This window comes from Berghia stephanieae, chromosome 3 (genome assembly GCF_034508935.2).
Source record: "Berghia stephanieae isolate SIO BIC M18660-M18661 chromosome 3, UCSD_Bste_1.3, whole genome shotgun sequence".
Lineage (NCBI taxonomy): Eukaryota > Metazoa > Mollusca > Gastropoda > Nudibranchia > Aeolidiidae > Berghia > Berghia stephanieae.
The window spans coordinates 69,197,863-69,210,362 of NC_088362.1; the positions used below are offsets into that span (position 1 = coordinate 69,197,863).

Sequence of the window (12,500 nt, forward strand, 5' to 3'; positions counted from 1 at the left end):
AGTCAATCCACTGTCTGTTGTGATGTCACCAAAACCAGCGCAAACTCCGAGTTCATGGACCCACCCAAGAGCACCGAAGGGACTTGATACACTTTACTCCTAATTTACAGTATGAGTCCCGTTTTACTGTTTATCCCAAATAGCGAAATGTTGGACTGAATCGGAGGCTCGAGAGGGTTTTTTTTTGTTTTGTTTGTTTGTTTTTTTTTTGTTTTTTTTTTGTTTGTTTTTAAAGCATTGAAGAAAATTCATTATCTCGAAAAGAATTCAAACAGTCTAGTTCAAAAGGAAATGGCTTCTCTGAGCCACTCTATTTGATAAATTATCTTCTTTCTCTCTCTCTCTCTCTCTCTCTCTCTCTCTCTCTCTCTCTCTCTCTCTCTCTCTCTCTCTCTCTCTCTCTCTCTCTCTCTCTCTCTCTCTCTCTCTCTCTGGGTGTGCGTCAGAATAACCAATTTTCTGTTCAATTTTTTAAATGTCACAATTTTGACTAAATTTACAATCCATGATCTACAAATTTACGTCTCTTTTGTTTTTACATTTATTTATCAGAGATCAAATGACAAGTTTGTTTTTCATCTTGTGAAAAGTAGACACGTTGTAAAAGATTTATCACGTAATCAGCTTCTAGTGGAAGAGTGTCTGTATGTAAATGTGTTCTGGGAAACAAAAGGGGATCTTGTCACCGCAAATTAACCCAGGCAATGCTGGCAACGACTGTGACGTGAATCCTATTTGACGCCAAGGTGGTATTAGGTGACGCTAGTTTGCATTTTGTCCTTGAATTATGGTAACGAAGGAAAGGTGGGGGGGGGGGGGGGGGGGGGCGGGTGAATAGGGTAAGGGAAGATTGATGTGGAAACTGATAATTCCAAAACAAACAGGTAAACTACAAAAATGCTGCTATGTGCGGCTATGTGGTCTAGTGGTATGACACTCGCTTTCGGATCGGAAGGTCCTGGGTTCCAGCCTCGCTAGGCACATAGTTGAGTCCTTGGAGAAGGCTCTTTACTCACATCCTCTCACCGTACTCAGGTGTAAAATGAGTACCTGATCGTTAACAGAGTTGTCTCTGTCCGAAAAAAAATGTAATATCGCCTAACAGGCGTCATGTCCCGTCCTAAATGTTAATTGTTGGCCTGGGACCCCTAGTAAAGCACTTTGAGCACGTTTAGTGGATATTGAGCTATATAAAACTCAAGTTAAAGCTCAATTTATGTGTTTGTCCTCATGCTGTTCTGTTTTATTTTCCTCGGCATAGCCACTGCTGCCGTAATATGAAAAAAAAACCCCATATATATGCGAAGTCCCAGGTTTGAGAGTTTTTGACAAGATGAGAGTCATTTAAATCGATCGATATTTGAAGGACGCGTTTTCTGGCCAAATTTTCAAAGATGGGTTTTTCCAGAGTAGGACGGCAGAATGGGTGTCGTCCAAAGTTATCAATAGCACACACTTCCTACATGATAATATCAGCCCACAGATCTTGAATATATTTTACAATTTTAACAAAGACCTGTGGAAAAATGCATGATAAAGTCAGGTGTCACAATACGATTCTCTCTACCCCTCCTGCCCTAGCAGAGTGTCAAAATATTGTGATAAATACTCACAAACTGTCGATCCGACGGATTCGGCTGCCTGATATTAAAAGGTCGCCATCATATTGTCGCCTCATCAGTGAGTGTGTAGATTGCAAATACAATGTTTTCTCATTTAAATCAGAAAATATTTCCCTCATATCAATTCGAAAAAGCCCCAAACATGAGGCTTCAAAGAAATTACCTAAAAGCGTCGTGAAACATCTGAGAACAAAGCGGAAGAACAATCACCTCAATATTTTCTTTATGCGTATTAAGTTGAGGATGACTTTGCAATGTAACTCTCGAGTAATTCCAGGAAATTGAAACTTATTTAATTTTCCTGGAAAACAAAGTGCGGATATTATTTTCTATATGAAATTGGTCATTACTAGCCAGACTAGCCATTGGACAGACCTGACGGATTAATTATATAATTTTAAAATGATGATGAGAAAGGAGAGGGTTCACTCATTCGTTTGTTCAGCTCTTCTATTTTTTTCTTTTAAGTTTTTATTTTAGAGATCCTCTCTGTCATATATTCGTCTTCTGTCTTCTTCTCTTCTTCTTCTTCTTCTTCTTCTTCTTCTTCTTCTTCTTCTTCTTCTTCTTCTTCTTCTTCTTCTTCTTCTTCTTCTTCTTCTTCTTCTTCTTTCTTCTTCTTATATTATTATTATTATTATTATTATTATTATTATTATTATTATTATTATTATTATTATTATTATTATTATTATTATTATTATATTATTATTATTATTATTATTATTATTATTATTTAACTTAACGATAGAGTCAGAATACATTTTTGCTACGATTGTCATAAACAATAGTCTTGAGTGTTGATAGCACTCGCGAAATGAGGGAATAAGAGAAGTGCCAGAAGACATCAGAGGATTTTAAAATCGCGTTTTCGGTAGGAGACAAACCCGAGGCCTAATCATCTTTGAGAGAGACAGATAAGAGAAGAGAGAGAGAGAGAGAGAGAGAGAGAGAGAGAGAGAGGGAGGGGAGGGAGAGAGAGAGAGAGAGAGAGAGAGAGAGAGAGAGAGAGAGAGAGAGAGAGAGAGAGAGAGAGAGAGAGAGAGGATGCGATGAACACGTTTAAAAAAAAATTTGTCCAGTCAACATGTCCTTCACGTATAGATCGATTAAAAGGACCATCGATATTCGAAGGACGAGTTGTCTGTCCCAAATACGGCAGTATTGTGATCCTCTGTTATCAGTCCACATGGTAGAAAATGTCATTTAGGTGGTCCGGAGTTTCACTCCTATCCATCGCAATATTTTTCTCTCAGTTTTCTCTCTTTATTTCTCATCGTCAAAGAATTCAGAATGCCAACTAACGACTTGAAATTCAGCAACCATGTTTTTATTTATTTATTTATTTATTCATTTATTTCGTGATTTATTTATGTATATTTTTTGTTCTAAGACGCTTATTTTTATGTCTATTTCCAGGTTCATTAAAATTGTCACTTGCCTGTCACTGCACCAGACTGTCATAAATCTACTATTTTCGTCATTGGTACCTACGGTATTATTATATCAGGTCGGATTGACATCTCGGCATTCATCACATGACCATTATCGATTTCTAGGAATAAAAGAGTTCTTTTGTCAGGAGAGACGATTGCCTATCTCGATGGAATGGGCGCCCATGTGAAGTCTAACAAAGTGGATTGACGGGTTAAATTGGAAATTGGTGATAGGCACAACATAGTAAGCACATTCTCTCTCAATCTATGTTCTATATTATTAACTGAAATCTTTGCATCTTTTATAAAGAGCATTTTATAGTCTCACTTTGCTCATTACTAAATGTTCAATACTCAATACTTCATTTGGCAATTGGAGGTCATATTCTGAAACCAAATTTTTATTTCATTAAGTCCTTTGTTGAGCACCATTTTCGCACTGCTTTTAGTCAAGTAATGATTTTCATTTGAGTTTATTATGAGAATGAGTTATAGTTATAGATATATGAGTTTCGGTTACAGTCGGCAAAAAAAATTAAAATGTATTTTTAAAAAAGAGAGAATTAAGAAAACAAATAAAAAGAGATAGAGAAAGAATAACAACAGAAAAGATAATAATAAGATCCAACAATAAAACGAAAAAAAAAATCTTTAAAAAACTAACAAACTAAAACGATAAATAGTTGCAATCGACGTTCACTTATTTGAAGGTCTGACATCCGAACGCAATTATGGGCTCGATTTAACATTGGTGTAAAGGACACTATTTAGTAACCCACATTTTTTGTACACGTTGGTTGCAATCAACAATCAAACGCGTAGGCAAGGTAATCTGCTTTACTAACGTTTCCTTACTCTGGAGTTCTCTATTTTCAGTCCTATCATTGTTTTCTTTATTCGCCTTAACAGCGCCATTCTCTCATCTCTCACATTCGTCTTTAGTCTTAAGCTTTTGTGTCTCATTCATCATGTTTTGTTTACAATGGGGAAACCCGAAACGTCCACATCACAGTGTGGCTGGATAGCTCAGTCGGTTGTCCTCTCTCCCCCGGCCAGGCGGAGGGTGTCGTGTCAATTGGATCCTGAGTTTGGCATTGACCCCGTGATTTTTTATTCTCTGTTTTCATCTGACACTTCTCCAGACCCTATTTTTCTCATCATTATTGATACAAATGCCCGCTCCACACTTTTTCTGGACCTTATATTATATTGTAGTGTACATAGCGTACACACATAAAACATTGTTTTCGTTTTATAAATGTAATTATAAATTAATTTGTTGGATCGTATGTAATGAGAACTTTGGTCACCTATTTGGGCGAAAAAAAGAAAGAGAATAAAGAGAGAAAAACAAAACAAAAAAACATTAAACCGTGGCATGACGTCAACACAACAATCTATATAAGGGATTTGAGGAAACACGTATCAAAGGCTATCCATGTCATTGTTCCATGTGCGTGTTAATGTTTTAGATCTGTTCCTCTTTTATTGCAGTCCGCTTTAAATCAAGACTTCGAGGTCGTAATTTCTTTTTACTTTAAATAGAAATTGTCTTTATCCGATTTCAAAGGAAACAAAGTCGTGGATCAGATCTTTATTGTGCGTTGGTAGACTGTATATTTTGTCTATAAAGACCATTTATCGGTAAACGTGTCTCACTCAGTGTAAAAGGAATTGTGTTTTTATCTGCAAAAACCCATATTATACATATGATATGTTTTAAGTAAATTATAACGCACTTGTAACAATACGATATGAGATCAGGCTCTAGCGCGGGAAAACCGGTCATTGAGATCATGACTTTTTTTTTTCAAATTGTAATCAGTTTTCAAACAAATAGGCAAAACTTTATTGGCACATCCGAATCCTTCTCTTAGTGTCATTCTCTTACAAATGAAAACTAAATTCTTCCATTTTCACCATGCTGGTCAGTCCTGCAATGTTGATTAAAAACGTTTGTTTGTTTTTTGTTGTTGTTTTTTTCTGACATCATCAGAGAATTTATAATGATAGAGAAGGAAGAAGAAGTAAAATAAGGGAAATAATAAAGAGAAAAAATAACAATAAAGAAAGAAGGACAAAAAATAACTCTAAAACAGGACCACTATCAAGTCTTGACTTTGTTGACCTTATTACAATTTGCCTTTTAAGAAAGTTGCTTGTACGCGGATATCCCCGAACCAAAACAATATCAATCTATGACATTAGGCCATCCATTCAACTTGCCATCGATCCAATGGATAGACGGAATTATTCATAAGCTTGTTTCATTTGGTCGGGCATTCGGGGAGTCCAAACATCTATGACCTGTTTGCACCTAACCTCATGAAATGAATCCACTTGGTGGACTTTTTGGGTTTAATTTTGTCGTTCTTGTTTTTTCTTTAAAATACATTTCTTTATGTCCGTTAAATTTTGTATTCACTATGTTATTTTGTCAGTTGTTTATTTATTTCGTTGTTCTACTTTCATTTCTTTTTCTTATTGACATACAGACTGATCCATGTGAACGCCTAATTTTTATTTAATAATAATAATAATAATAATAATAATAATAATAATAATAATAATAATAATAATAATAATAATAATAATAATAATAATAATAATAATAATATATATCAATGATATGAATGAGATGATGATGATGATGATGATGATGATGATGATGATGATGATATTTATAACGCAAAAGGATAATGAAAGTAATAATCACATTATTATTCTAATTATATTATTATTATTTATTATTATTATTATTATTATTATTATTATTATTATTATTATTATTATTATTATTATTATTATTATTTATTATTATTATTATTATTATTCGTTCCCTAACAGGAAATGGGTGTGTGCCCGTGATAAATCGTCAAAAGGAACGTCTTCGAGACGTTTTCATACATGCATCACCCCGTCTAGGAAATCGTGCCGCTTAGCACATAATAAATAGTCCAATATTGAAATAGATTAATACGTAGATCAAGAAAGTGATAAATCACGTTGACGTCTTGTTCAACCGTATTCTTTCATAACAAGTCTCTTCACACCTTCCCCACTCTTTCTTTCTAATTGATATCATAACGATGGGTTTATGGACTTTGATTGAATACACAATCAAGGCATGAATTCGTCATGGGCAGATCCGACTTTCACGTGGGTTTTAAAAAATGTTTTAAAATTCACCTGCACGAAATTGAAATTCGAAATTTGATAGATAGATGTTTTTCTTTTGAGATTCAACTCCACTTTCTGGTCAGATCACATCAGGTCTAACAATGTATCACAAATGAAAGATTTACCGCTGTGATATTTTGAAATGAAAGTTTTTCAAAATGAACAAATCCATTTAAATTGAAGAAAAGTCTTTCCTTATATCGTGGTTGTATTTTATTTCTTTTAAAAATGATATATCGTTTCGATTTTACTTTTCAAATCTTTTTTTATTTTTATCTTAGGTGTCCTCCAATACCTCGTAATCAAAATGGCTGCCCAAGCATTGAAAGCCTCCGACATTTCCCTACCAGTATTACAAAGAACGACGAGCAGTCGAGTCAATGCTACACTCAACAATCAACAATCCCTTGACACGTCAGACGACCCGCTGCCCGCACCACCACCGGAGCTACTTGAATACGAATACAACGGTGGGCAGCAGGATTTAATACATAACCAGTCAGACAGCGACCTTCCACTTCCTCCACCACCCCAACAATCAGAACAGCAACAGATGATTTGCCAACAGCAAATTTCAGAGAAATCCGAAATTATTTCACAGCAGGCCCAAGAGGAGGAGGCAGCACGCAAACTTCAGTCTAAATACGCCTCCCCAGAAAATATCCTTCCGCCCACACAGGATACGACAATCCACAACAATAACAACAATGTCAATAACAATAATAGCGGCCAAGAGGTTGACACGATCACCAATAATTTGACCAAGACTCACCTGACACTCGCAGACAATGTTGACTCTGTCATAGGACACATCAAAAAAAGTCACGGCACTGGTTCCGTGTCAGCCTTTTCGGATGCGTCCTCGGACATCTCCGACGCAACCACTTCCGCTCCCAGTGCAACAAGTTCCGGTTCCGCACCGCCCACAATCGTCCCCGTCCACGAAGGTGCTACAGAAACAGATATTCAGCAAGTGGATATGTTCTATCGTAGTCAGAAGACAGATGTTCGAGTCTGCCAATCTCTTGCCAACATGTATTTATCGGCAGCTAAAACCGCCGACAGAATGTCTGTAGGTCAAGTTGGTTCTGTGAATGGGGAAAGCCCGATAAAGACTCCTAACCCCACAGAAATGTCCATGGACGATTGGGATTTTATTAAAACTGGAATTCCTGTTTTGGTGCTCAACACAGGAGAACACTTAAGAACTCGAAAACTAAATATAATTCTGGCGGAAAAGGGGACAGGGTTCAGTTTATGGGAAGACGAACTCAACATCAAAACACGTTACGAAACGCCACATTCAAATTTCCACACCTTGTCACTTTCTACAGATCCAAGTCGCCTCGTCGGTTTTAGTTTTGATGAGGCAAATGCTGCGTCAGAATTCTCAGATGCTATTAGGTCCTTGCTGCCGAACCCTGACGACAATCTTAACAATGACAAAAAGAAGAAGAAGAAAAAGAAAGAGAAGAAGCCGAAATACAAACCTCCGAGAAAAATTGACATCTCTCAGCCTTGTTGTTTTGTTCATGTGACCAAATTAGAGAGGAACGTTATGGGGCTTCCGCCGTCTTCATTGTTCCCGCCGCCGCCTAGCGGAGCTGAACTATCACAAGCTATGCTTCGTAGCCGGAGTCAAAGCTCAGAACTGTCGGAATACTCAACTTCTCCATCCGAAACATAAGAAATCAGTTTGTCCATCATTATCATTAATATAAAAACTTGATTTGGATTGAAATTCGACGACGGTGCTAAACAGGTCATGTTTGACTGACATTTTTATTCAGGCCAAAACACACTTTGTATTCTTGGCCAATGTGTTTTGAGTTTATTGAAGATTCCAATGATTGTGTATTTCGATCGAATGTGGTTCAGTCGCGAACGCGTTGTTCAGCGGCGTCATAACACTGGAGATTTTATATACATTGGCCCCCGGGTGGCGTAATATAAACAAAATATTTAATGACACGTATTCGTCTGATTATGTAAAGCTGTCTATTTATGAGATAACTATAAGGGAAAGGATATTACTGATAACAGACATGTGGAATTTAATTCAGTTGCTTATTTGTTCGAAGCAATCTATATAGTTTGTCTATGTTTATTGAGTAGTTTTTTCTTTCTTCTTATTTTGGACCAACTTTCCTTTGCAAATATCGTAAGCTATCATTTATTATTAAGGTGTTGATTAGCTGACATCTCGGTACTAAATCGCCAAGTGTGAGAGAGGAATGAAGAGAGAACATAAGAAAAGTGGAGAAAGAGTAGAAGGGCAGAGAGAGTGAGAAGGGAGAGGGGTAGAAGCAGTGAAAGAGAGAGAGAGAGAGAGAGAGAGAGAGAGAGAGAGAGAGAGAGAGAGAGAGAGAGAGAGAGAGAGAGAGAGAGAGAGAGAGAGAGAGAGAGAGAGAGAGAGAGAGGGCTGAATGATAACATCATCAAGTCTGACTTACTTGAAGTGGTGTTACAGGATGAATTTATCATTAAAATCGCTTGATGATCTTGATTTCGTCACAAGAAGAACAACGGTATCTAATTGGTCATCATAGCTATTAATAGTAGCATTGAGATCTACAATAAATGTCTCAGCATTTCACGCTTTTACCAATTAACAGATGTTAGTGGGCTTGCTGTCAATCCCTATGGTCACAAGGGAATTGGGAGATGCCGTATAACCATTGGTAAAATATTGATGTCACTGGAATCATGTATCCATAAGTAGTGAGGGATATTGAAAACATGGATGGTTGTTTCAGCCTAGTACTAATGTCGCTTATCAGAGAACGTGTACTTCACGGTATGCATTATTCCGGGAAATACCGTATGTTTTGGCGCACTCACACCCCATCATATCCCTTGACATAAATTAATTTCATTTGAAGCACTTAAACAATAAGCATTGGGTAACAACCATCGTCTTGATTTAGATAATGAGGTAGAATCAATAATATCTACAGGTCAATGACCACAATCTCCGTCATGTGAGGACAATGAACACTTCTTCATTTGGAGCCGCCTCTGCATTTTTAACCGCATTATCTGCAACTAGCATCCTTGCCCGAGAACGGACCCCCAGTTTATTATTTTTTTTTTTTCCTTTTCACATTGAATATCAAATTTACAGACCGCCTCATGATTTACACTCACCAAGAACGTCTTATATGCTGTAAATCCAAAAATATCGCCATGTGCATTTTATGTGACCGTTCACCTCAAGCTGGTGCTATGTTAGGCCGAATCAGACATCAAAAATTGGATTTAATATTAGTTTTAAAATCATCAAAATATTGACATTTTGAGTTTTAAGCATTTTAAGAATCGACATTCATTCTGAATATAATCGTTGTTATTTATTATATATAATTTCAGATAAAAAAAAAATTCAATTCGGCTGATCGGTTGATATAATACCATGTCCAAACGATTGGTCACAAGTTTGTATTATTAGATAATTTTATATTGTTTGCAATTTGTGAGATTACTGGGATGTAAAATAAAAGTAAATATCTTTGAGTTCACAAGACTTCGTAACTCTTGGAAGTTAAATTTCCCAATTCGTTCAAACTAAATGTGTTAAGCATAAACAAATAAACAAATAGATAAATAAAAAGTGAATAAATGAACATGATATATATATATATATATATATATATATATATATATATATATATATATATATATTATTTAAAATATTTACCACAATGTTTGGGGCAGTCTACATCAATGTTTCAGGCTTAATTTGCCATCTTCAGGACTGAGTTGTTTTGTTGACTGTTGTTGTTTCTTGAAGTGGTTCCGGTTTGAAGTTAATTAAGAGGAATTTGCGCCGATGGGGACACTTTCCGTAGATCTCACTTTTCATGTTGAGTGTGGCTTCATGAGGTTGTTTGATTATAGTATATTTTTCTTCCAGGCATAAGCTACACACCAACATCAAAACAATGTAGCTTATGCCTGGAAGAAAAATATACTATAATCAAACAACCTCATGAAGCCACACTCAACATGAAAAGTGAGATCTACGGAAAGTGTCCCCATCGGCGCAAATTCCTCTTAATTAACTTCAAACCGGAACCACTTCAAGAAACAACAACAGTCAACAAAACAACTCAGTCCTGAAGATGGCAAATTAAGCCTGAAACATTGATGTAGACTGCCCCAAACATTGTGGTAAATATTTTAAATAATAATTCGCTCCATTACTACATGTCGAGCACTTTTCGTACCATATTTGTATCAAACACGATTCAATATATATATATATATATATATAAACAAAATTACGAGCATTTACATAGAGCAATACCCACTAAACGTGCTTAAGTCATTTTCATAATGGGTCCCTAGCCAACAGCAACACTCAACATAGGCGATATTACAAATCTTTCCAAAAGAGACAACGCTGTTAACGGCCAGCTACTCATTTTACACTCGAGTACAATTAGAGAAGGTGAGTAAAGAGCCTTTTTCAAGAATTCGACTAGGCGAGTGTCATGCCACAAGACTATTTAGTCGCACAAGTAAATGAATTATAAAAATATATCAAATAATGTAAGTCCATTCTTGCTTTCTGTTTTCTTTAACATAGACGTCTACGCTTATTTCATATTGCATTAATTCCGCGATAAAATTGCACTAGAGTCCTGAGAATTTATGGGTTGAAAAAATAAGTTGTCTGTGTGTTTCTAGGGGAAGGACAAATGACCGATAGACAGTCAGGCAGAGAGAGAGAGAGAGAGAGAGAGAGAGAGAGAGAGAGAGAGAGAGAGAGAGAGAGAGAAGGGAGATATAAAGATATTATGCTAATCATGAGTAATGACTATAATCGTGTTGTACCAATGCCATATTAATTGAGTGTGCTCGTACTCATACAAACATTTGTGATCCTTGAAATGTGCGTTTTATTATTATTACTATTGCTTTTTTATTTTTACTATTGTTTATCTTTTAATCCATTTGTTATCATCAAGCCAATCTGCCTTTACAAATCTGCCGTGCCGTTTGACAAGCTTTTAAAAAAAATTTTGTCCAGAAATCGGTTATTTCAGAAACCGAAAGATAAAAATGAGTCTCAACTTTTAAACATGAGACTTATTTGAAGTCTCTGATTTTAGACTTCTTGATAATTTGTAGCGGTCGTTATTTAAAGTGAATTAAAAAAGAAAAAACTCTGGCCAAAATTTAAACAAAAAATCAGTCACTGTATGGCAGAAATGACAACACTACAATGCATTAAATGATGATGTATTCGATTTCTCTTTACTTCCATCTTATCAGTGCTTCCAATCGCTGATGCTGATCGCGTGTGTTTCATTTCCAACACGTTCTCGGTTTATCGATCCTTCTTTGGCAATCTACAAGTCACAACACACACGTCACAGCACACTGGATTTCTAAATACCCTAAAAGGGCCATCTTTACTTCAAGGAGATACGTTGTTTTTTGGGGTGTTTTTTTTTCTGCCTTGGGAACAATCAGAATATATATATTTAAATGGAAGCTTTTTTCATTTGACAAGAAATCAAGTCTTTTTAACGGAAAGTAATTACAACGAAGCTGGCTATAAGGAAAAAAACTTCCTAATTCATGGAATTTCGAATAATCTAAAGGTTGAGACAAAAAATTCTAATTCCATTACTGTTTTTAAGAATGCCATTTATAAAGAACATGATATTTGATTTCGATGAATTATGCACCATGACATTGGATATTATTTGCATTTTGCACATTGGTTAATTGAAACTCTCTAATTATAAAAGTGAACATGTCCAACAACTGTTGATAGAAAAAAATACACTAAGAATCTTTACTATGACACTAATTTGCGTGTTAGATACTTAATAAATTGAAACTGCGATATGTATCGTAAATTGTCAAATTAACAATGAATTATCATATATAACTTTGAAAGTTACATAGAGCATTTAAAGCTAAATGTTTTTAAAGCTCTTAAAAGATACGTTGCATTACGACACGATTACTTAAAAGGTTCAAAATCTACAGAGGCAGAGTTTCCCCTTTGAGGCTGTTACCCCGATTGACGGTAAAGAACTTATTCACCTTTCAACGCAACTAGAAGTTCTGAACTTTGTTCATTTCTTTAGTCTTTTGAGATCATTCTCTTAGATTAAACATATTTCTAAACTCACTGGTAATCAACAATGCTTTTCTTTTATTGCTTCAGTTACAAGAGCGTTCACATAATCTATCCTTATTTATTTATTTATCTTTTGTCTATTGACGTCATTGTTGCCCTGTTCTC

At 35.7% G+C, this 12,500-nt stretch overlaps 1 protein-coding gene across 7 annotated transcripts in view; it reads left to right on the plus strand.

Moving 5' to 3' along the window:
• LOC144968307 (uncharacterized) overlaps positions 1–8,671 on the plus strand; it is a 113,221-nt gene extending 104,550 nt beyond the window's left edge. For 5 of the 7 annotated variants that reach the window (XM_078906535.1, XM_078906537.1, XM_078906536.1 and 2 more), the window contains 2 exons: positions 3,042–3,302; positions 6,520–8,671. In XM_078906535.1, the coding sequence (XP_078762661.1) occupies positions 6,546–7,925 (1,380 nt within the window). In that variant the 5' untranslated portion in view covers positions 3,042–3,302; positions 6,520–6,545 and the 3' untranslated portion in view covers positions 7,926–8,671. Of the gene's footprint in view, positions 1–552; positions 757–3,041; positions 3,303–6,519 lie in introns of those variants that run through there. The other 2 variants (XM_078906540.1, XM_078906541.1) reach the window with 2 other exon arrangements.
• Positions 8,672–12,500: the final 3,829 nt, after the last annotated feature.